At 49.0% G+C, this 24,011-nt stretch overlaps 6 protein-coding genes across 6 annotated transcripts; 2 read left to right on the top strand and 4 right to left on the bottom strand.

Annotated features, from left to right (window-relative positions):
- Positions 1-2,781: 2,781 nt before the first annotated feature.
- LOC149895941 (histone H4) lies at positions 2,782-3,971 on the top strand. Its single transcript, XM_090118103.1, has one exon. It carries the CDS (start codon positions 3,410-3,412, stop codon positions 3,719-3,721), a length of 312 nt encoding a protein of 103 aa, XP_089974229.1. The 5' UTR covers positions 2,782-3,409; the 3' UTR covers positions 3,722-3,971.
- Positions 3,972-4,379: 408 nt separating this feature from the next.
- On the bottom strand, positions 4,380-5,175 carry LOC149895940 (histone H3). The gene has a single exon (XM_090118023.1). It carries the CDS (start codon positions 5,086-5,088, stop codon positions 4,678-4,680), a length of 411 nt encoding a protein of 136 aa, XP_089974149.1. The 5' UTR covers positions 5,089-5,175; the 3' UTR covers positions 4,380-4,677.
- Positions 5,176-7,730: 2,555 nt separating this feature from the next.
- LOC149895939 (histone H2B) lies at positions 7,731-8,620 on the bottom strand. Its single transcript, XM_090118140.1, has one exon. The coding sequence runs from the start codon at positions 8,588-8,590 to the stop codon at positions 8,216-8,218; it is 375 nt and encodes a 124-aa protein (XP_089974266.1). The 5' UTR covers positions 8,591-8,620; the 3' UTR covers positions 7,731-8,215.
- A 1,249-nt stretch (positions 8,621-9,869) lies between these two features.
- On the bottom strand, positions 9,870-10,721 carry LOC149895938 (histone H2A). Its single transcript, XM_090117991.1, has one exon. The coding sequence runs from the start codon at positions 10,576-10,578 to the stop codon at positions 10,204-10,206; it is 375 nt and encodes a 124-aa protein (XP_089974117.1). The 5' UTR covers positions 10,579-10,721; the 3' UTR covers positions 9,870-10,203.
- A 1,356-nt stretch (positions 10,722-12,077) lies between these two features.
- On the bottom strand, positions 12,078-12,999 carry LOC149895937 (uncharacterized). The gene has a single exon (XM_090118061.1). It carries the CDS (start codon positions 12,933-12,935, stop codon positions 12,105-12,107), a length of 831 nt encoding a protein of 276 aa, XP_089974187.1. The 5' UTR covers positions 12,936-12,999; the 3' UTR covers positions 12,078-12,104.
- A 7,774-nt stretch (positions 13,000-20,773) lies between these two features.
- LOC149895936 (histone H4) lies at positions 20,774-21,230 on the top strand. The gene has a single exon (XM_090118249.1). The coding sequence runs from the start codon at positions 20,829-20,831 to the stop codon at positions 21,138-21,140; it is 312 nt and encodes a 103-aa protein (XP_089974375.1). The 5' UTR covers positions 20,774-20,828; the 3' UTR covers positions 21,141-21,230.
- The last annotated feature ends 2,781 nt before the right edge of the window (positions 21,231-24,011 follow it).

Genomic DNA, 24,011 nt, shown 5'->3' with positions numbered 1-24,011 from the left:
CAGACGGGTGCCTCATTGATGGCCGTGGCCAACATGCCTAAAGCGGCAGCGGCGGCCACACAAGGCAAAAAGAAGAAGCCAAAGAAGAAGAAGAAGCAGACACAGCCGCCCAATGAGGAGCCAACAACCGCCCAACCGGACAGTCGAGCGGCAACAGCAGCCAAGGACGAGCAACCGCCCGAAAATACAAGAAGAATCCCACGTCAGGCGCGCCACGATTCGCCCCGGCAGAAGGAAGAGGTGGCCGTGCTGGTCAAGATCATGATAGATGTACTGAACGCTGTACTCAATGACGAGAGCCCTGTGACGGCGGTCGTCCAAGGACTGTCCAAAATTTTAGAGCTCCATAATGGATAGTCTAAGAATTCTCTACTGGAACGCTAGGGGCCTGCGGCAGAAGGCCGCGCTGCTAAAGCAGGTCCTACATGAATACAGAATCAATATCGCCCTGATTTCGGAGACCCATATGGCGGCAAGGGATAAGCTTAGGTTCCCAGGATACCACATGTACAGAGAGGACCAGGTGGACCAGGCAGGAAGAGCATACCGTGGACTAGCCGTCCTTGTCAAGAGAACGATAATCCACCAAGTCTTAGCCCCCTACACACTGGAAGCTATAAACGCCCTGGGGATTGAGGTCGAAATCCGGGGATCGGCTACTAGGATCTTCAGCATCTACCGACCGGGAGGAGGCGCCGCAGTCATCAGAGGCGACATGGAGGCGATCTTCACTCCCCAACAAGACGTCCCCACAATAGCCATGGGAGACTGGAATGCCCAAAATATGGAATGGGGTGGACCGAATACCAACACCGCTGGCATACGACTTTCGGCCACCCTAAACCACATTGGTGCCATCATCCACAGCCCGGGTGTGCCAACACATTACCCGGACACGCATACACATATGCCGAGTACCATAGACTTCGCAGTCACCCGGGCCTTTGCTGGTGGGCTCACACAAGAGGTCCTGGAGGACAATCTGGGGTCAGACCATCACCCAGTTGTGGTAACCACCACAGCTCCCCCGACAACCATTCCACCAACCCCCAGAAGGGGAAAAACTAACTGGGAGGCCTTCACAGAAAAGACAGCCGGTATCACAGCAGGACCGATAAGAAGTAGAGAGGACATTGACAAGTATGTCTGGGACATTACTTCGAACATTCAAGAGGCTCTGAAAAACACCTCATCTGAACCGAGCTTCCGAGACCGACAGCGACAGCCACTACCAAGACACCTGGAAACCAGGATACAAGAGAAGCGCAGACTCAGGAAAGAATGGCAAAAAACCAGGTGCCCAACGCTCCGTAGTCGACTAAACCGACTGGACGAAGAAATGAAAGAACTGCTTAGAAAACAGAGGACAGCTGAATGGGAGGAAAAGATGGACGCAGCGGTGGACAACGATGAAGCCCTGTATGGAATTTGCAAGGCACTCACGAGCGAAGCCGTCCCTACCCTACCACTGAGGACGGAGAGCGGTCTTATTTACGACCCGACACAAAGGGCGGAGCTGCTGGCTGACCACCTCGCCAGCACCTTTAGACCATTCCCAACAGTGGACAGAGCGCACGCCAGAGCGGTTGAGGTCACGCTCCAAGAAGTATTCGCCGGACCGCGCCCTCGGGAGGAAATCAAGGCGGTGTCCCCAGGGGAGCTAAAAAAGGCCATCAGAGACTTGAAGCCAAAGAAAGCGCCGGGGAATGACTCCATACCCAACCTGGCCCTAAGAAACTTGCACCGAAGAGCGGTTGCGGCGCTCTGCCGCGTATATAACGGGTGCCTTAGGCTGGGCCATGTCCCCCTGATGTGGAAGACTGCCGTTGTTGTGATGCTCCCCAAGCAGGGAAAGGACCAAACAAGGCCCGATGGGTACAGGCCCATATCTCTACTGCCCTCCATGTCCAAGGTGCTCGAACGACTGGTTTTGCGACGGTTCTCACCACACTTCACACCAAGAGAGGAGCAATTTGGGTTCCGGACAGAACACAGCACAACACTGCAACTGTCCAGAGTCATTCATTCCCTCGTAGCAGCCAAAAACAAAAAGGAAGCGGCAGTTGCAGTGTTCTTGGACATGGAGAAGGCCTTTGACAAGGTGTGGCACGAGGGCCTCCTATTCAAGTTGAGCAAGTTAAGCTGTCCACACTACGTCCTCAACTTCATTCGGAGCTTCCTGGAGGACCGGGCTTTTCAGGTCCGCATAGGTGGTGCCTTCTCCACCACTAGGAAGATTGAAGCCGGAGTCCCACAGGGCAGCTGCCTGTCACCGCACTTGTACGCCGTGTACACGGACGATATCCCGAACAGGGCGGACTCCCAATTATCCCTGTTCGCGGACGACACGGCGTACATAGCGACATCGCTCAACCGTAACCATGCCGCTATCAAGATGCAGAAAATGCTTGACGAGCTGCCGGAGTGGCTGGACAGATGGAGGCTCCGAGTGAATCCCAAGAAGTCGCAAGCAATTTGCATGGGTTGTGCTCCAAACCCGGCCAATGTAGAGTTCCAAGAGACAAGGATTCCATGGTCAAGCAAGGCCACGTATCTGGGGGTGGAGATCGACAGGCGCCTAGCCTTTAATCACCAAGCCCTGAAAGCCGCTCGCCAGGCACAGGTCGCAGCTGTGCGACTGAGACCGATTTTCACGTCCAGCTTGCCTACCAGACTGAAGCTGAGACTCTACAATACATACGTTAAACCCAAGATCTTGTACGCCGCTCCAGTCTGGTACGGCTACATCTCACAGGCCAGCAAAAAGAAAATAAAGACGGCTCAGTCGCGCACTCTGCGAGTTATCGTCGACGCCCCCAGATACGTCCGCAACTCCACTATTGAAAGGGACTTGGGAGTGGAGCCCCTCGAAAAGATCATCAAAGAGCAAGCAAAGAAAATCTTTGAAAAAGCCGATAGATCAAACTATGAGCACCTCCAAAGCATAGCACCTTGGAGAGCCAGCGTGATTGACGCGAAACCCTACCCGCGCGACTTGGCCCGGGACGAGGGGGATGCGTCGCCACCGCACACGGTCGCTGATCCGCACTCGCTGGGCCTCCCTTAAGGGTCTCACCCGGTGGGGCGGATCGCCCGGTTCGCGGAAACGCAAACCCCGAGTCGCCGTGGGCAGGTTGCCTGGGCGGGGGACTGCGTATAGAACACCACCAGAAACAACGCACAAGCGACAATTGAACAAATAACAGCCCCACAGATGTGGGGTTAACCCAGGGACCCTCCCGTAGTGGCGGGAGGCGAGAGACACCAGAGTTGGGGGGCGTAGCCCCGGTACTCTTTCCCCTCACCAGTGATGGTGGGAGCGAAGACCCCGAAGGCGAAGCGCACAAGCTTTCGGGCACGCAGCGAGTAAGCAAGTAAACGAGTAGAATAACGCAAGACAGTCGGCGATATGACAGGCCGCGGTAAAGGAGGCAAGGGGCTCGGAAAAGGTGGCGCTAAGCGGCACAGGAAGGTGCTCCGTGACAACATCCAGGGTATCACGAAGCCCGCGATCCGTCGTCTCGCTCGCAGGGGTGGCGTCAAGCGTATATCCGGTTTGATATACGAAGAGACGCGCGGCGTTCTCAAGGTATTCCTCGAGAACGTGATCCGTGACGCCGTCACTTACACCGAGCACGCAAAGAGGAAGACCGTCACCGCAATGGACGTCGTGTACGCGCTGAAACGTCAGGGACGTACCCTCTACGGATTCGGCGGTTAATTAATTGTGTTACTTCAAAGATCGTCCGTCCGTTCGTACGTACGTCAATAATTCTTCCATGCAATCGATTCGGCCTTTTAATAATTATTATTCTTGGTACGAATAAAGATGGGCGTACGACCACCACGGCGATGATTTTGAAACAAACAAATTAACAACAAAAAGGCCCTTTTCAGGGCCGCATACGATTCATTAATTCCACAATATTATATATTATTGTATTATGGATATGTTTCCCCACGCGCGCAAAACTACAACACTCACTATCATTTCACTTGTACTCTATTATCTCTCTATTATTATGTGTGCTAAATTTCATTGTAATCGGTTCAACACATACATACATACGTCCATCCATCAACAACTTTCGCATTTATAATCTTCTTATATATAAAAATGAATCGCAAAATGTGTTGGTAAGCGCATAACTCGAAAACGGCTGAACCGATTTCGATAATTCTTTTTTTATTATATTCCTGGAAGTACGAGGATGGTTTTTATGTAGAGAAAACGTAAACATGTACCACGGGCGAAGCCGGGGCGGACCGCTAGTATTAAATAAAACTATTTCATAAGAAGAATTTAAAGTTAATGGCTACTGAATGATTACATTACTAAAATCTAAAATTCATCAGGTAGGTAAGTTTTCTGTTTATAATAGTAATATAATAATATTAATACATTTTATCATTCTCATAACAATATTATCATTATATTATTAGATATTTCGTTGTATGTTTCCGTTACTGCACAGTGGAAAACGTTTATAGTTAGGTTAGGTACCTACTATTAAAATGAATCACGTGCGGCCCTGAAAAGGGCCTTTTTTTTTTAACATTCGATGTCCGATGACGTGTCCTCTGTGCTATGTCATGTTATGTTATGTTATTTCATATTGAAACCACACACCACACGACACGACACGAGACACGAACAATGCAAACAACAAACGGATCTTAGGCGCGTTCACCACGGATACGGCGGGCCAATTGAATGTCCTTTGGCATAATGGTCACTCTCTTAGCGTGTATAGCGCACAGATTGGTGTCTTCAAATAGACCTACGAGGTACGCTTCGCTCGCCTCCTGCAGGGCCATGACGGCCGAGCTCTGGAAGCGGAGGTCGGTCTTGAAGTCCTGCGCTATCTCACGAACGAGACGTTGGAACGGCAACTTGCGGATCAGTAGCTCAGTGCTCTTCTGGTAGCGACGAATCTCACGCAGAGCAACCGTGCCGGGCCTGTAGCGATGGGGCTTCTTCACGCCACCGGTTGCGGGCGCACTCTTGCGGGCCGCTTTGGTGGCGAGCTGCTTCCTCGGCGCCTTTCCACCGGTGGACTTGCGAGCGGTCTGCTTTGTGCGAGCCATTGTGACCGGGGGGCTTGTTCGAAATTCGAATTCACTATATTTATTATAGAGAAATAAAACAACAAATACGACCGCACGGAGAAGTGGTTGCGCTTCGAATGAATACGAAAACGGGTACGACGCCGTTTTTATAAACACATTAGGTACACTCGTCTCCGTTTCGTTATTCATCGTAGTCGAGTGCGAGAGAGACATCGATAAGTAACCGTTCGCGCGGTGTGTATGTCGAGAAAAGAGAGATAAAATAATAATAATCAAAGTTTTGTGTTGGATTTGCACGATTCCTGATGCAAAATTAACTACTCGAACTCGAAAACAAAAAAAAAAAACGATCTTCAATGTGCAATGTGCAATCTGCACTGTCATAATATTGTCAATGTCATACACAGCCCATGTCATAATATTGTTATGTTCGTCATTATGGTATGGTCGTACTGGATCTATTCATTAAATTTACATGTACCTTATCCAAAATGGATGGAAATTATTCTACTTTTTTATTTTACTTCATACATACTCTACATAGGTGCAAAGTTTCATAAAAATGCGTTCAAAAATAAAATATGTCTTGGTTATTGCTTGATTACAAGATTAAAGAATTATTATTTTCTACTTTTTAGTGGTATGTATCTAACTTGAAAGCGTGTTTTTTAGTTTTTCAAACTATATTTATTTTACTTCATACTCTACATAGGTATTTTCGTATACCAAAACAAAACAGCACTAAAAAAAAAAAAAAAAAATACCAACAAATACATAATACGTTCATAATATACCTAACTAGAAATTCGCCGCGGCCTCGTTCGGTTGCAAATTTTATGAACATTTAAAAATTATATCTATTAAAATAAACCGCATCAAAATCCGTTGCGCCGTTTTTGAGATCTCGAGTAATCTTCAACTTGATTATTCCATAAGAAAGGAAAATTTCTATAAGACAGGAGAATTTTTATAAGTCCGGAAAATTTCTATAAGTCAGGAACATTTATATAAGCCAGGAAAATTTCTATACGTCAGGAAAAATTTCTATAAGGTGGAAAAGGATAGGTTAGGTTAGGTTAGGTTACGTTAGGTTACGTTAGGTTAGGTTAGGTTAGGTTAGGTTAGGTTAGGTTAGGTTAGGTTAGGTTAGGTTAGGTTAGGTTAGGTTAGGTTAGGTTAGGTTAGGTTAGGTTAGGTTAGGTTAGGTTAGGTTAGGTTAGGTTAGGTTAGGTTAGGAGAGGTTAGGTTAGGTTAGGTTAGGTTAGGTTAGGTTAGGTTAGGAGAGGTTAGGTTAGGTTAGGTTAGGAGAGGTTAGGTTAGGTTAGGTTAGGTTAGGTTAGGTTAGGTTAGGTTACGTTAGGTTAGGTTACGTTAGGTTACGTTAGGTTACGTTAGGTTAGGAGAGGTTAGGTTACGTTAGGTTAGGTTAGGTTAGGTTAGGTTACGTTAGGTTACGTTAGGTTACGTTAGGTTAGGAGAGGTTAGGTTAGGTTAGGTTAGGTTAGGTTAGGTTACGTTAGGTTAGGTTAGGTTAGGTTAGGTTACGTTAGGTTACGTTAGGTTAGGTTAGGTTAGGTTACGTTAGGTTAGGTTAGGTTAGGTTAGGTTAGGTTAGGTTAGGTTAGGTTAGGAGAGGTTAGGTTAGGTTAGGTTAGGTTAGGTTAGGTTAGGTTAGGTTAGGTTAGGTTAGGTTGGGTTAGGTTGGGTTAGGTTAGGAGAGGTTAGGTTAGGTTAGGAGAGGTTAGGTTAGGTTAGGTTAGGTTAGGTTAGGAAAAATTTTCTCAGTCCGGAAAATTTCCATACACCAGGAAAATTTCTATACGTCCGGAAAAATACTACTGAACCGATTACAATGAAATTTAGCACACATATAGAAGGTAACTTGGATTAACACATAGGGTAGGTTTTATCCCGGAAATCCCGCGGGAACGGGAACTATGCGGGTTTTCCTTTGAAAACGCGGGCGAAGCCGCGGGCGGAAATCTAGTACAAAATATTAATTTACCAAAACTATTGCAAAACACAAAACTATATAAATATAACAGAAAATCGGTTTGAATGTCTGTCCGTGTGTGCTATATTCCCTATATAAATTTGTATAATTAAAACTAGAGAACCGATTTTGATGCGGTTTATTTCAATAGATAGGCTGCATCTCGAGGAAGCTTTTAGTATATATAATTTGTTACGTTCTGAACAATGCAGGCACAGCCGCGGGCGATAACTAATCAATCTACCATTTATTTGTTAAACAGTTATTAAAAAAAAAATAACTTCAAATTAACTGTACAAGTTTAATTATTTCTCCATTTAATAATTAATATTATTAATTTTTTGTTGTATATCAATTAAATTTACGTTTTGACATAAGGCTGAGGTAAAATAACAGTACAGACTACAGTCGAATTGGGAATCATCAAGGAGGATTTTATTTAATATCTTAACTTAATTAAAGATATGAAACCTTATTTGTGTTAAACTTTTTTATTTTTTTAAATTGACACCAATAAATCAAACTGACGATGTCTGTCAAAATAAATATAATATTGATTCAAAGATAGTACATGAAATCGCATTGCGTTGTTATATTAATATATAAGTAATAAAATGGTTGTGAGTGAAAAAAAATTATGTAACATGTATAAAAATATCGAGCCAAATCATGATGGTATATAATTTATTATGAATTTGTTTTTATTTGTCATCATCAAAACTACTGGACCGATTTTGATGAAATTTGGCACAGGCAATCTTTAGACGCTGAGAAAGAACATACATAGGCTACTTTTTATTATTGCGAAATAATATGTACCACGGGCGAAGCCCTAGTTTGTAAATAAAATAAAATAAATCATACCCACAAAATATGACCAACGTTAATAATTATTGTTGAACGTATAATTCGAAATTCGAATTTCAAAATTACAACTTTAGGTTTTTTTTTTCTCACTGCTGTTGTTCGTGTTGGAGAAACGTATTTTTGGCGTGTACACACACACACAATTCATTCATGAAATATATTGTGGCCCTGAAAAGGGCCGTTGTTGTTTTGATAGTATATAATAATAATAAACACAAAACGCGAGCGAGCGGGCGTTCGATAAGTCGAACACGCCACGCCGTTGTCCCGACGACCGCTCACCGCTCACTTGGAGCTCGTGTACTTGGTGACAGCCTTTGTGCCCTCGCTGACCGCGTGCTTGGCGAGCTCGCCGGGCAGCAGCAGCCGCACGGAGGTTTGCACCTCTCGCGACGTGATGGTCGACCGCTTGTTGTAGTGAGCGAGCCGGGACGCCTCCGCGGCGATGCGCTCGAAAATGTCGTTCACGAACGAGTTCATGATGGACATGGCCTTCGAGGAGATACCGGTGTCGGGGTGGACCTGCTTGAGCACCTTGTAAATGTAAATGGCGTAGCTCTCCTTCCTCTTGTGCTTCTTCTTTTTCTTGTCAGACTTGGAGATGTTCTTCTGCGCTTTTCCGGACTTCTTGGCGGCCTTTCCACTCGTTTTTGGCGGCATGTTGCTTGTTGTAGTATAAGTACAATCAATTGAAACTGTATATTCCAAATTTTTTCCGTTTCTGTATAAAACCGGTCCAGATCGCGCCACACGGCGTTACGGCCGTCGGTTAGTAATGCGAGCTAGCACTTTTGGTTATCGGCCAATACCGTGGAGCGTAAGCGTCCCCTCCACACAGTGGGCGGTGAACATGCGGTGAATCATTTAGATGTTTACATTTGGCATTTTATTTTTTTTTTAAATCACATAAGGCTAAGGTAAAATAACAGTACAGACTACAGTCGAATTGGGAATCATCAAGGAGGGTTTTATTTTAAAATATGTATCTTAATTAAAGATAATATATGAAACCTTATTTGTGTTAAACTTTTTTATTTTTTTTAATTGACACCAATAAATCAAACTGACGATGTCTGTCAAAATAAATATAATATTGATATTATAATATTGATTGATTGAAATTTGGTATAGAGATATTTTGATACCCGAGAAAGGACATAAGATAGGTTTTATCCCGGAAATCCTACGGGAAAGGGTTTTTCTTTAAATAAATCAAATTTTACTTGATTTAATATTTATTTAAATTTCCAGCTTACACAATACGAAGTATGAAAACAGTTGCTCGCCTCCCTACTTTCAATATTCCAAGTTTCCCGCTTGACGAAAACGAAGTGACTTGCGCAATCATCTAGAAAACACAATATAGGTATTGTCCTCTGCAGAAAGGAGAAATAGTCCAGTATCAGCTTCGAATACGTACATCGAGCAGATATTTGTCACAATAGTAAGATTCAATTTACATAATTTATCTTAATCTTCAGGATAGGAAAACAATCATATTATAAAGCTGAAGAGTTTGTTTGTTTATTTGAACACGCTAATCTCAGGAACTACTAATCGAATTTCAGAAATTATTTCGGTGTTAGATAGCCCATTTATCGAGGAAGGCTATAGGCTATAATATAATATAATCACGCTAAGACCAATAGGAGCGGAGCAATGCGGGTGAAACCGCGGGGCACAGCTAGTTATTATAATATATATTACAAACAAACATAAAATGAAACGGAACGGATTTTGATGCGTTCAACAAGAAGGGGTTTATTATAAACTAAACAATTAAACATCTATAATAATTATTATGTATAATTCTTATCTACATAATATATCCTAATATTATAAAGCTGAAGAGTTTGTTTGTTTGTTTGAACGCGCTAATCTCAGGAACTACTGATCAAATACAAAAATGCCATTATAAATTAAATTAAAAAGACTCAAATGAATGTTACTTTTTTTAATACGGGTACGGTTCTAGGGTTAAAGGCTATATTATAATATAATATTAAATGCGGGTGAAACCGCGGAGCGCAGCTAGTTTATTGTACATAGATTAATATTATTCATGTTCTGGTGTACGTGTCAAATGGTAAACGATCACTGAAGAGATGAGAGTTTAGGCTGCTAGAAACTCTATCTATCGTTGTTGTCAAGACATATATTGCGGCCCTGAAAAGGGCCTTTTGAACAATTCATAATAATATTATGATGAACATACATAAAAATATGTAATTGTATCGTTATTGGTAAATGCAATGCAATGCAATGCAATCCAATTAGGCCTTCTTCTCCGTCTTCTTGGGCAGCAGCACAGCCTGAATGTTAGGCAATACACCGCCCTGTGCTATGGTCACGCCGGAGAGGAGCTTGTTCAGCTCTTCGTCGTTACGTATGGCCAATTGCAGATGTCTCGGAATAATTCTAGTCTTCTTGTTGTCGCGCGCCGCGTTGCCGGCCAACTCGAGAACTTCAGCCGCCAGGTACTCCATCACGGCCGCCAGGTAGACCGGGGCACCGGCGCCCACGCGCTCCGCGTAATTGCCCTTCCTGAGCAATCTGTGAATACGGCCGACGGGGAACTGCAGACCGGCACGGTTGGAACGTGACTTTGCCTTCCCCTTCACTTTACCGCCTTTACCGCGTCCAGACATTATTTACGGTTTTCTTCTTTGACAGTATAATAAACGAAAAACTGATACGTACAACGATACGCGCCGATCACTAAAGTATGTTTTTTTTAAACATTACCATCGGATTTAATATATATTGTACCGTGTACGGCTACGCGTCCTAGTGATTGCGGTGGGCATGACGCCGTGAAATGCGAGCGAACACAAACGACGAGCGATGCGCAGTGAACACGACCGTGTCAAATAATAATAATATATTGTTATGTACAATATAATATTTTATTTATTTACAAAATGTTAATTTTTTTTTTCGCATTTCACACACAAACAATATTTAAGCATCTTTTAATTAATATTATTTTTTTTTTTGATTCGGTGTACAGCATCCCCAAATATTATTATTACTCATATTATATAAAAATGAATCGCAAAATGTGTTGGTAAGCGCATAACTCGGGAACGGCTGAACCGATTTCGATAATTCTTTTTTTTTTTTATTATATTCCTTGAAGTACGAGGATGGTTTTTATGTAGAGAAAACGTAAATATGTACCTACCACGGGCGAAGCCGGGGCGGACCGCTAGTTACTCATAATAATAACGATTAGTTGATTGTTTTTAAAGTAACTTGTCAGGTGACAGAAACAGACTGTGTTGTCTAGACAACCATCAATAATTAGGTATTAATAATAATTATTCATAGCAGTAGGTATGTATAGATTTTAGAGAGTAGGTATTTAGTAAGTTTCGGTAAAATGTACTATCGGGAGTCGGGCGTCGGGCGGGCGGTCGGTCGGGCGGCGTGCGCTGGTGTGGGGCGGGCGGGCGGTGTCTGTGCTGTGTCTGTGTCTGTGTCTGTGTCTGTCTGTGTGGTAGCGTGTTGCAGTGTGCGATGAATAGTTACATAATATTTTATTTTGCAAGTTGAAGGTAAAAAGTAACGTGTGTGTTTACCGTACGTATTACGTAGGTATATTTTGATGTTTTTTTTTATTTATTCCTTATTTCATTGCGCGTCGACGGAGCCCCGCTTCGCGGGGCTCCTATTTCTGTGTAGTTTTTTTTTAAGAAACCTAACCTAACCTAACCTAACCTAAACCTAAACCTAAACCTAAACCTAACCTAACGTAAAGCTGTAGATTAGTTAGTAGTAGATTTGATTTTCTTGTTGTTATTATATTGTGCATGCATGTTGCTAGTTGCTACTATAATATATTATGATGTTACATAACTATTATGTAATTTGTAAAATTGTAATAATTGTAGTTTTATTGTGTAGGTACCTACAAGTTGCTTGTTCGTCCTCGCAAATTGGAAGGAAACGTTAACGTTCGTAGTGAGTGCGCATTCGAAAATATATGTTAGCCCTGAGAAGGGCTTTTTGGCGATAGATAATATATAATATGTATCTATTTTGCTGAGACTTGTGCCCGATGCACTCGCCGTCGCCGCTGCACTGCATAACCAGTTCCAACCTTAACCTTCCTCGAAGTCGAATTAGGTTGCGCTTGCGCTTGCGATTGATCGATTGCACGCACACCACACGTTCACTTCTTGGACGCGGCCGAGGCTTTCTTGGCGGTGGCCGCTTTGGATTTTGGCGTTGCCGCTTTCTTCGGTTTCGGTGCCTTCGGCTTCTTCGTCGGCGGTTTGGCACTCCTCTTAGCCTTCGGCGCGGCGGCCGACGCTGCTGCGGCGGGTTTTGCGGCCGCCTTGCCCGCAGCCGGCGCCTTCTTGGCGGCCGCGGCGGGCTTCTTTCTGCCTGCAGCTACTTTCTTGTCTTTCACCGCTGACGCTTTCGACTTGGACGGCGAGGACGACGAGTCTGCGGCCGCTGCTGCGGCGGCGGCTGCCGCCGCCTTCTTGGACCTGCTGCCTGCGTTGACGGCCGTCTTTTTGGCGGCCGCTTGCGCCTTGCCACCGCCGCCAGATTTGCGCACCTTGACGGCCGCCGCCGCTCCGGAGCCCTTGCCGGCGGCTCCGCTCGACGGAGAGGTCTTCTTCTTGGCCGCGGAGGACTTTGACTCCAGTTTGAACGAGCCAGATGCGCCCTTGCCCTTCGTCTGAACGAGCGTGCCGGATTCGACGGCGCCCTTGAGATATCTCCTAATGAACGGCGCCAGTTTATCCGCGTCCACCTTGTACGTGGCCGATATGTACTTCTTGATCGCCTGCAGGGAAGAGCCGCTACGCTCTTTGAGATCGCTGATAGCAGTGTTCACCATTTCCGACGTCTTCGGGTGCGCCAATCTTGCTTTGGCCGCTTTCTTGGCTCCTCCCGACGCCGCTGCTGCTGCTGCTGCTGCTGCTTTGGGCGCTTTCTTCGCGGGCGTCGACGCTGGCGCCGGAGTTTCAGTTTCGACTGCGGTGTCTGCCATTTTTGTTAATTAAAATTCAACTTTACGTCGACAATAGTATGTAATAATAATTAGTCTAAATAAGTAGTACTTAGTAGGTTTCACTGTATTCGACGTACGGTGTCGCTAGTGTAGGAATCGAATGGACGGTTTACCTCACGGGGAACCGTGCAATCGAGATACGTTTTCTCGCGGTCGCGCTTGAAACTTTTCACTAACATGCCTCCGTTCGAACGTATATTTTACGTGAAATTAACGTTTAAAAGTATACGTTTCACATGTTTCTCGTCCCTTTTGAGATCGGCCCTCGTAGTGTGCAAGCCCGCGCGACGCTCGAGGAGCGCATCGATAGCGATGGACGTTTAAATTTTGCCAAGGGCTATCCGCGTGCGCGGTGTCAACTTTAAAATTATCATTTCACCTGTAATTAAACCGATTGTCGTTTCGAAAAAGGCTCTCTCAATACACTGATATACAGACGTTAAGGTGAAACTATTCGTAATCGCCATATAATATGTTTGCGATGGTTTTTAGGGGGATGAATGTGACCTGTTGTAGAACAGCATAACGCAAACGACGACCGCGCGGCCGGCTACACACACAGTTCGGCGATCGGTCGAATATGTTTAACGTCCTTTAAATACAAAAATAATAACAATACGAATGTGCCACAATAACGAAATGACAATATTATAAATAAATGTCACATATTTGTCACAATATTATATTCACAGTCACAGGTACTAACAGCTAGTAGGTACATAGTACGCACACCACACCGCAACGCCCGCACGTTTTAATATTGTCAAAATATTATATAGGCCGCGCGAGAACGAGACTACGATTCACAATTGCGTATTTATTATAATATTATTATTGTGTTAACTTAATATCGTCGCATAATAACGCATAATAAGCAATACCTAAATAATAGACAGAGGAGTAGTAACAATATTATGACGAATCGATAATAACACGAATGTAGGTAGTTAATTAATAGTTTATTATTTACCTAATCATTAAGTTACTTATATATATCATCATCATCAACTGCAATTACGATTAATTCAATAGCGACAATGACGTATCCATGTTTTGATGAATTATTATATTGTCGTACCGTTGTAGATTCCTTAAATCTTCGTAATGCACCTGAGCGCAGTAAACATCGATTAAAGTGAAGCATTCGATTCTAGATGTCAGATTTCGATTTTTAGAGTAACGTCTCTGGTATTTATTATGTTTAGAATGGTTTATCAGTAAAATAAAATGAAATCTTAAAAAAAATTACTTTTATCGGTCATTATTATTATAATTAATATTATGTAGTCGTAATTGAAAAAAGTTAAGCAAATGTGCAGTTCTAACAAAACGAAATATCTTGTTATTCTATGTCGTCGTTACTAGGTTACGTTGTTGAATTTTGTTGAACTGTCAAATGTTGCCTATTTTAAAATGGCTCTACTATACTTAATAACTACGAGGGATCTATATTTATAGATAGAGAGTTGGTTAATAATAATTACTTATTTAATTTGCTGTGTCGACTTTTATTTATTTTTTCAACAGGATAAAACCTATCCTATGTGTTAATCCAAGTTCATTGTAATCAGTTCAGTAATATTTGCGTGAAATAGTAACATTTATAATATTAGAAGGATAATGATAACAACACAAGTAAGTTAATTAAGTAATGACGATATATTATATACATTTCAAAAAATTTCAAGCTACTTATTTATATAATAATTCACAAAAATTACATTAATATGAAATTTGACACATGCCATACCTACCCTGTTAATGTCTAGTGTAAATGTGATAGTATTTTTATTTTTTATTCCTCCGTATGTATGACGTCATCATCACATTTATCGTTTTTTTTTTTTATTTAATTTCTCTTAAAATATGCGATTAAAAAATGAAATGTTGTCAATTATTGTGATTGAGTTATTTATTATTATTATTATTCAAAGATTATTAACGCAGTCCCTCGATATGCACGATATATCTATCCGTCTCCGTCGCTCGTCGAGGGCGAGCCGACCGAAACGCGTGTATAATGTGTGTGTATAAAAGTCGACATGAAATGGCGCGAAGCGCAGGACAGTCCGTTTGCCGAGGACGCTGGTCGTGTTCACTCGTTGCTCCCGACCACGTGCTTTGCGCTCGTGCTGTCTCACTCTTGCTTACGCAATTCAGAGCGTCTGCGCCACTTTGTGTGTAAAGTTCGGTCTGCTAGTCGCCCCACGTGGAGTTCGCCTTTGCCTGTTATACCCGGTTATAACCCGCAGCACCGCCTGCCGTTTCTCGGCGAAAGCCGTTAAGTGGAGAGGGCGGTGATGTGTGTTTAACACGTTTCAGCAGCGCAGGCAAACGCCCACGTGCTCCCCGATGGAGCACGCCGGACCCAAAGGCCCTTCTCAGGGCCACACAAATGTGACCCCCGCGCGTAGTTCGCGCCCACGCATCGTTACGCGCACTGGCCGCGATGGAGTAGCCCGGTCGAGCTCGGCTCCCGGGCGCCCCTCCCGCCCCTTTTGGACGCAGCCCCGACGATGGGGAATACCTGAGGCCGCCGCCGCAGAGGAGGTGCCTGACCCGGACCAGGGAGTATCACCACGGACCGCATACTTGTCGGATGCCGTGCTGATCGACCGGTTCGTTTCGTCGGGCCTCCTGTCGCGCAAGCTGCGCGGCTGGCTGGCCTCGTACATCGAGATGAGGCGAGGCGACCTGGCGCGCATACCGCCGGGCTGCCTGGAGGAGCCATCGCCGGAAGACGAGCAAGTTTTATTGGCAAAACTTGCCGTCCTCCCGATCCCTCCGGGCAAGCCACGGGCGAGGCGCCGTCGCCCCCTCAGCAGCGACGAGGAAGAGGAGCAGGTCGAGTCGGCGCAGGCCAAGCGGCCTTGCCAGACTCCCGCCCTCCTCCCCGCTACATCCGCTACCACCACCGCCATGGCAGACACCATGGAGACAGACACGGCCGCAGCCACACCCGTTCCGCCCACCTACGCGGCGGTAAGTGCAGGCGCCGTCGTGCCACCACTCCACCCACGTGATCCGCGCCGCCCCCGCCGTATCAACGTGGAGGCGGCCGAGGAGCCGCAACCGGGCCCGTCCGGCTTGCAGCGCGCCAGTGCGCCTGCGCAGCCGACCGCCCCCACACCGAGGGTGACAGCAGCGCCACCTAGCGCCACTGCCCCCGCACCTACTACTGCTACTACGGCACCGCCTAGCGGCGCGCCGAAGTCGCCCCGCTACCCGCCGATCGTGGTTGAGTCGCTCCCAAACTGGGCGACTCACCTACGTAACATCACCGCTTCGCTGGGGAGACAGGTGAGCGCGCGCGCCTACGGGACTGGCGTGCGCTTCTCGCCCCAAGACGAGGCGGAATACCGGGCGGTCGACCGGTACCTGCGCCACATCCAGGAGGAGGGAGAGGAGATCTCCTGGTTCTCGTACTCCCCTGAGGCTGAGCGCAGTGTCAAAGTCGCCGTCCGCGGGCTGCCGGTAAACACGCAGCCCGAAGAGCTCATGGCTGCGCTGCGCGACCGGGGATATGACCCGGAATTCGCGCGGCCCATTCGCGCCCGGAAAGGGCGCCCCGGCTGCATCTTCCTCGTCATCTTGAAGAAGACGGAGAACCTCACGCCGGGCATCTACGCAATTAAGGAGTTGCTGTACATGCCCGGCGTCACCATTGAGGCGTGGCGCTCCAAGCGGGGCCCCGCGCAGTGTCACAGGTGCCAGGGCTTCCGGCACTCGTCACACAACTGCCACAGGCCGCTTGCCTGTGTGCGTTGTGGCGGGAGCCATGCGACCGCGGACTGCCCGCGGCCGAGGGACGCCCCTCCCATCTGCGCCAATTGCGCGGGACCACATCCCGCCAACCACGCCTCATGCCCGGTGCTGCGGCGCGAGGCCCGCAACAAGAAGGCGGGCCCGATAGCGCGCACCACAACCACCCAGCAGCAGCCGCAGCAGCCGCGCGCCGCACCGAATGTGCGGCCCAGCGCGCCGGCGGCGCCACCCGCGCCCGTGGAGCCGGTGCCTCGCGGAGAGGCCCTCACCACGGGTCTCATGGCGGCAGCGAATAACGCCCCCGCAACCACCTCCGCAAAAAGAAACCGAAAGGGGCGCAGCGGTAAGAAACGTTCCCGCACGCAGCCCCCTCGGACCGCTACCGCCTCCGTGCTCCCCGCCGGCCCGCCCGCGCACATTCCGCAGGCGCCGGCGCATGCGCAGCAGCGCCAGCCCGAGCATACACGAGCGCAACCGCCGACCTCCGCTCGGGTAACTTCGGCGCAACGAACGCAGCCGAACTTACCCGAACCCGCCCGAGTACTGCAACAGCGCACAGCTCAACCCAGCTCGACACAGCTCGGCCCAGCATCGGCACAACTCGACCCAGCCAAGCGGGCTGCGATGCGAGTGGCGTGCCAGGTGCTCCAGAGCATGCTGGCCGCGCTGGAGGAAGGCGCCGACCCGATCCCCATCATCATGCAGGGCCTGCTGACTCTCGCTCAACAGTGAGTAACCGCTTCATTTACTGGAACGCGAGCGGGCTCAGCAAGGAGAGAGCGACACTACTGCGCCACCTCATGCGGGAACAACGAGTAGACGTCGTCCTCCTAAACGAGACGCACCTGGGCGCGCCTGACAAACTCAGCGCGTCTGGCTACGTCTCGTACAGACAGGACGAATGCTCCCCGTATGGGCGTAAGTACCGCGGACTTGCGATCCTTATCCGCAAGTCCATCCCTCACACCCCACTCCCCGCTTTCACATCCCAATCCTTTTCCGCGCTCGGCATCGAGGCGGAGTTTCCGGTGGGCAGGCTGCGAATGTATGCTGTATACAGGCCGCCCGGGGGGAGAGTTGACACGAACGAGGTGAAACGTCTTTTCGCCTCGAGCGTGCCGACGATCGCCGCGGGTGACTGGAACAGTAAGCATTCGCACTGGCTATCCCGCCTCGATTGTTGCAACGGCAAAGCCCTTTATAACATTATCGATTATAACGACATTGTTATGGAGGGCCCTTCCGAACCTACTCATTATCCTCGTACAGACTCCCACCAAGCGGACGTCATCGACTTTACGATTCACAATGTGATCCGCCAGTCGATGACGCAAACTGTTATTGTGGACGATCTCGGCTCAGACCACCTGCCGGTATTGGTCGAGATCACCGCAAACAGTTCCGCGCTTGCCTCATCCTACTCCCGCCGCTGTGTTAATTGGGAGTTATTTGCGAATGCGCTTGAGCGCTCTACGCCCTCACGCGCGGTTTCAAGCGCCGAGGACGTGGAGATATTCGCAAATGACTTGCATGATGCACTCAAGTCCGCTCTTGTCCAAGCCACGACTCTTAAACCGTCCACGTCCATACTCCCCCCTATTCCTTCTCATATCAAAGCCCTTATCCAGAGGAAGCGAGCTCTGCGACGGCAGTGGCAGCATTCGCGCTGTCCCACCCTCAAGCGGCAACTTGCTCGTTTGCGAGAGCAAGTTAGCGATGCGCTTGAGGCGAACAGGATCGAGGGCTGGCACCGTGCGATCGACTCGGCCGCCGAGGACTGGCCCTCGCTCCACAACCTCTGTCGCAGGCTTAAATCCTCAGCCGCCCCCGCGCGCCCACTCACCGATTCCGCGGGTAATTATATATACGCCCCTCAGGGTCGCGCTGACTTGTTCGCCGAACATCTGGCACAAGTTTTTCAGCCGAACCCCCTGACGCCGTCGAGCGCCGCCCACGCAGCAGTGGTGAACGAACACCTATCAGGTTTTCTAGCATCACCGATACCGCCCGCTGAGGAAGTATTCTTCACCTCCCCGTCCGCCGTCCGCCGTGCGATTTCGCGTACAAAGTTGCGCAAAGCGCCCGGTGAGGACGGCGTGACGAACGAATCCCTTCGCCACCTCCCCCGTAAAACAGTCGCGGCTTTGTCGCGGCTGTTTAACGGTATATTGCGCGCCGGTCATTTCCCTTCAGTGTGGAAAACCGGTCGCGTAATAATGATCCCCAAACCCGGCAAGAATGCCTCCTTAGCGGGCAGTTATCGACCCATCACCTTGTTGAGCACAGTCTCCAAAGTGTTCGAGTCACTACTGCTGCCTATGCTGCGTCCGTACGTGTCGCCGCGCGCTGAGCAATTCGGCTTTCGCTCGGCACACAGTACCACCCTTCAGGTATCTAGAGTATTGCACCATGTTAGCTCCGCCTTGAACAGGAATGAGAGAGCGGTCGCAATATTCCTAGATATCGAAAAGGCTTTCGACCGCGTCTGGCACGAGGGTCTTATATATAAGATCCTTACCACTACCCAATGCCCCGCGCGGCTCGTGAGGATATTGCACTCCTTCCTCACGGACCGCTCCTTTCACGTTTCCGTGTCCCCCGCCATTTCCCGAAACCACTCTGTGCAGGCGGGTGTCCCGCAGGGCAGCTGTTTATCGCCCGCGCTATACTCCGCCTACACAGATGACTTCCCCTCCCCCGCGCCAAATTCTAATCAAATCCTCGCGCTATACGCCGACGATGTAGCTTTAATCGCCGCATCGTTGAATACAACGCATGCGATGGTTAAGGCGCAACGCTGGCTTGATGAGTTGCCTGCGTATTTCGATCGTTGGCGGATATCTGTTAACGCGCGAAAGACACAGGTGATTCGGTTCGGTGGTTTGACTCCCTCCCACCAACTCACTTTGGCTGGTGAGCAGATCCCATGGTCCGATACCGTCCTTTACCTAGGTGTAACTATTGATTGCCGGCTTCGCTTTAACAGCCACGTGAAGCAGGTAATTAACAAGTGCAAAGCCGCCCACGCCATACTTCGTCCGGTGTTATACTCTGAACTCCCGCTGCGTATAAAGGTAAGCGTTTATAAAACCTACCTACGGCCGCTCCTCACGTACGCCGCGCCCGCCTGGTATGTGTATGTGTGTGAAAGCCTGCGCCGCAAAATGCGTGCGCGGCAGTCACTCGCATTACGCGCTATCGTCGGTGCGCCGAGGTATGTGAGAAACGAGCTAATACGTAGCGATCTCGGTGTAGAAACGCTGGATGAGTTTATCCTTCGTCTCTCCCAAAATATGTTCTCGCGGGCGGACGCCTCCTCTCATTCCCATCTCCGAGAGATTGCTCCGCACCGCGCCATTCCCGGGTCGCGTCGTCCAAATCCGCGCGATCTACTACCACCCCCCTCTCCTAAGGCGAACACGCCGTCCTCACCACCGGCATTGCAAACAATGCCGGCGCCCCATACCGCGCTTCCAGCGCCACCTACCGCCCACGCACTTTGTGCGCCCCTCACTATTCCCTCCTACCAAATCCACTCCCACGCGCAAATAGCGCAATCCCAAATAACGCCCCCACCCCCGCAAGCCCCGCCTGCGACGGCGCTCTCTATCGCGCCGTCTGTCGCCTCACCCTGCATAACTCCTTCACAGTCGGTACACAACGTACCCAGCCACTCCTACGCCTATCCCCACGCGCAATTGGCGCCTCCTATCACACCCATCGGTTTTGTGTCGCTCCCGGGTTCCCTGTCCGTCCCCGGCTTAGACACAAGTCTAAGACGGGCTCGTAAAACCAAACACAGGTCGGTCGAGTCTTCGCAAAATGCGAAAAGGTTTAAAAAGTCGGGCACAGTCTCCTATACTGTGCCCCAATTAACAAATATTTCTATCCCCAAACAGGGCGATTCGTCCTCCCAGTGACCTGCCCGTATTAGCGGGCAGCGCTATCAACCTGCTGCAGAGGACGAATCGTCCTGAACAGCATCCCCCACGCAGCCTCCTAACGGAGGCCGCGTGTGTGAAGACCCTTGCTGCGAAGCGCACAAGCTTTCGGGCACGCAGCGAGTAAGCAAGTAAACGAGTAGAATAACGCAAGACAGTCGGCGATATGACAGGCCGCGGTAAAGGAGGCAAGGGGCTCGGAAAAGGTGGCGCTAAGCGGCACAGGAAGGTGCTCCGTGACAACATCCAGGGTATCACGAAGCCCGCGATCCGTCGTCTCGCTCGCAGGGGTGGCGTCAAGCGTATATCCGGTTTGATATACGAAGAGACGCGCGGCGTTCTCAAGGTATTCCTCGAGAACGTGATCCGTGACGCCGTCACTTACACCGAGCACGCAAAGAGGAAGACCGTCACCGCAATGGACGTCGTGTACGCGCTGAAACGTCAGGGACGTACCCTCTACGGATTCGGCGGTTAATTAATTGTGTTACTTCAAAGATCGTCCGTCCGTTCGTACGTACGTCAATAATTCTTCCATGCAATCGATTCGGCCTTTTAATAATTATTATTCTTGGTACGAATAAAGATGGGCGTACGACCACCACGGCATACCGGGTTTGGCACTCGAGCTGAGCACTCGTGCTTAGCAAGAGCGCCCTACCTGCCGTCTATTGTTCTCCGTAGAGACGGGGGACCGCTACCTGAGATTCGCCGAAAGGCAAATTCCGGGAAGTGACCCGCGCCTTTGTTGTGAACAATAGCGACCGATAAGCGACCGGTCCCACCCCGCCTGCTCAGGTAGTTTACTACCTGGTCAGTCGCGGTGCAACCGCAGCTGCACTCGCAGCGTACAACTAACTTTCTTGTTTCTCGACGCGCCAGTCGCGGTTTCTCCGTTGCCCACCTAACGGTGTCAAACGGGCTTCGGAGAAATTAACACCATCCGGTGGAAGTATCTGTGGGGCGCAGATACCGCACGTTTGTATAAACGGCGTACAGCCTCACCGCTTCGGGAGCTTTTCGGTGACTGTGAGTCCGGGGTCCTCTTAGTAGGCACTGCCACGGCGGGCAGGTACTCCAACTGCTCGCTAGCGCCCGGACTCGGCCGAGAACTACTCCTGACGGGTCCACGTCACGCTTTCGCAGGGGGTCACTCCAAGACCCCTGCGAACTGTTAGGTAGTGACAACCTCACCCCGCTATCACCAGCGGGACGCACCAAACACACCACACACACATACATACGTGTAGGCACACAACCCCCCCCCGCCCGGAAGCGGGGAGGGCCGCTAGGACGACGATTAGGAAAAATAAAAACCGTTAGGATGTCCGATTCGTTGGAGGACCTAGATATAAAAGCCTTTATGGCTTTCTTAGTCAGGGAGAACCCGGAGGTGCTGGATGCATTTAAAGCACACAGCGCCGCCGGGGCTCAAAAACTTGCCGCGCCCGTTGCGCAACCGTTAAGGGACTCTCCTGAGTCCCCACCGCTGTCCCCAGTGGCAGTCGAAGCGGGGTTCGAAGCCCCGACCGTTATGGAGTGCGAGAGCGCTCCAGAGTCAGAGTCAATAGCTTCAGAGGCGGAGTCCTCAAATTCGTCAGACGGTTTCGAAACCGTTACAAATAAAAAGAGACGCAAACTAAAAAATGCTGCTCCGCCCGCCAAACGGAACGCGACCGTTCGCGATTCCGCGCGCGCCGAGCCTAGCCGTGCGCCCCCCGCCCCTCAGGCATCCGCCCCTCAGGCACCCGAAGGCCCGACCGCGGGCAACGCCGCGACGCGTAAACCGCCCTCCCCTCCCCCCGTCTACGTGAGGGATAAGTCCGCGTGGCTGAAGATCTCAGCCTACCTAGACAATGAAGGTATCCCCTTCAAAGCTCGTCCAACTAAGGACAACATTCGAGTTCAGTTATTAACGTCTACCCATCACAGGGTTTTCACTTCATATTTAAGAGACCAAAACATAGGCGGTCATTCGTTCCCCCTTCCGGAGGAACGCTCTTTAAGAGTCGTTATAAAAGGGATCCCCAAAGAGATCTCTGCCGATCAAGTCTTCAATGACTTGAAAGACCAAGGTTTCCCTGTGCAGGAGTGCTTCCGCATGCACAATAGAATCACTAAAGCACCATATGACATGGTCCTCGCGGTCCTAGATCGTACCCCGAAGGGTAAAGACATTTTTAAAATGCGGCATTGCTGCAAACTCTCAGGGCTCAAGGTGGAAACACCCGACTCCCACAGCTATATTAGACAGTGTCATCGCTGTCAACTTTACGGGCACTCTGCTCGTAACTGTTTTTCGCGGCCTCGCTGCGTCAAATGTTTAGGCGACCACGGCACGGAGGATTGCACGAGGTCCAAAGATTTGCCTAATGAGGATCCACCGTCCTGCGTACTATGTGAGACTTCGGGTCACCCCGCGAACTACCGGGGTTGCCCGAAGGCTCCCAAACACAGGGCGGGGGGTCGCCAGAAGGCGAACAAACCTCGCGGGATCGCCCGCGCCGGGGCTCAACCCCCACAACCAAAGCCGGTCTTTATACCGGCTCCACCTCCCAAGACAAACGCTTGGACGAAACCTCCGTCACTAGTGACGCAGGCCCAGTCGAGCGTGGCGGTGCCGCCTTCAGCGGCTCCCGCTATACATATAGCACCGAAGCCCTCAGCTAAAGTGCACACACCCGAATTAGACTTGCCTGACGAGTCTATCGCAAACCTCGTTTACTTAATGAATTATATTCATGAAATCAACTTTGATGAGGTAAATCTAGTTGCAAACCAACTTAGGAATGCCAAAAGCAGCCTAGAGAGAATCCATATATTAGCAGCTCATAGGGAGTTGGTAATAAAACTCAACAAGACTCCCTAATGGCTACCACAAGTAGAATTAAACCTAGAGCGATCTCCGTAGTTACTTTTAACGCGGACGGCCTTCTCAAACAGACTAACTTAGTTAGGGACTTTGTCACTAGACGGCGTGTCGATGTGCTAGTAATGCAAGAGACATTCCTTAAGCCTTTTAACCGCAATCCGCGTATCGCCAACTACATGTTGGTGCGTAACGACCGCGTAAACAGCCCCTTAGGCGGCACCCTTATATATTACAGAAGGGCCTTGCACTGCACGCCCATCGACACGCCGCCTCTAATTAACTTAGAAGCCACAGTGATCAAGGTGTCTATGACCGGTCATCAACCCGTCATAATCGCCTCGGTCTATCTCTCACCGTCAAAGGCAATCTTGGAGAGCGATCTCAGAGCCTTGCTTGCACTGGGCGACTCGGTCATTCTGGCCGGCGACCTCAACTGCAAGCACTGGAACTGGAATAGCTCCTACGAGAATGCCAATG

The sequence above is a fragment of the Colias eurytheme genome, chromosome 29 (assembly GCF_061535395.1).
Source record: "Colias eurytheme isolate Ceu_HAF_F1 chromosome 29, ilColEury1 Martin Lab GWU primary, whole genome shotgun sequence".
Taxonomy (NCBI): Eukaryota; Metazoa; Arthropoda; class Insecta; order Lepidoptera; family Pieridae; genus Colias; species Colias eurytheme.
This window is presented reverse-complemented; position numbering and strand designations above follow the sequence as displayed.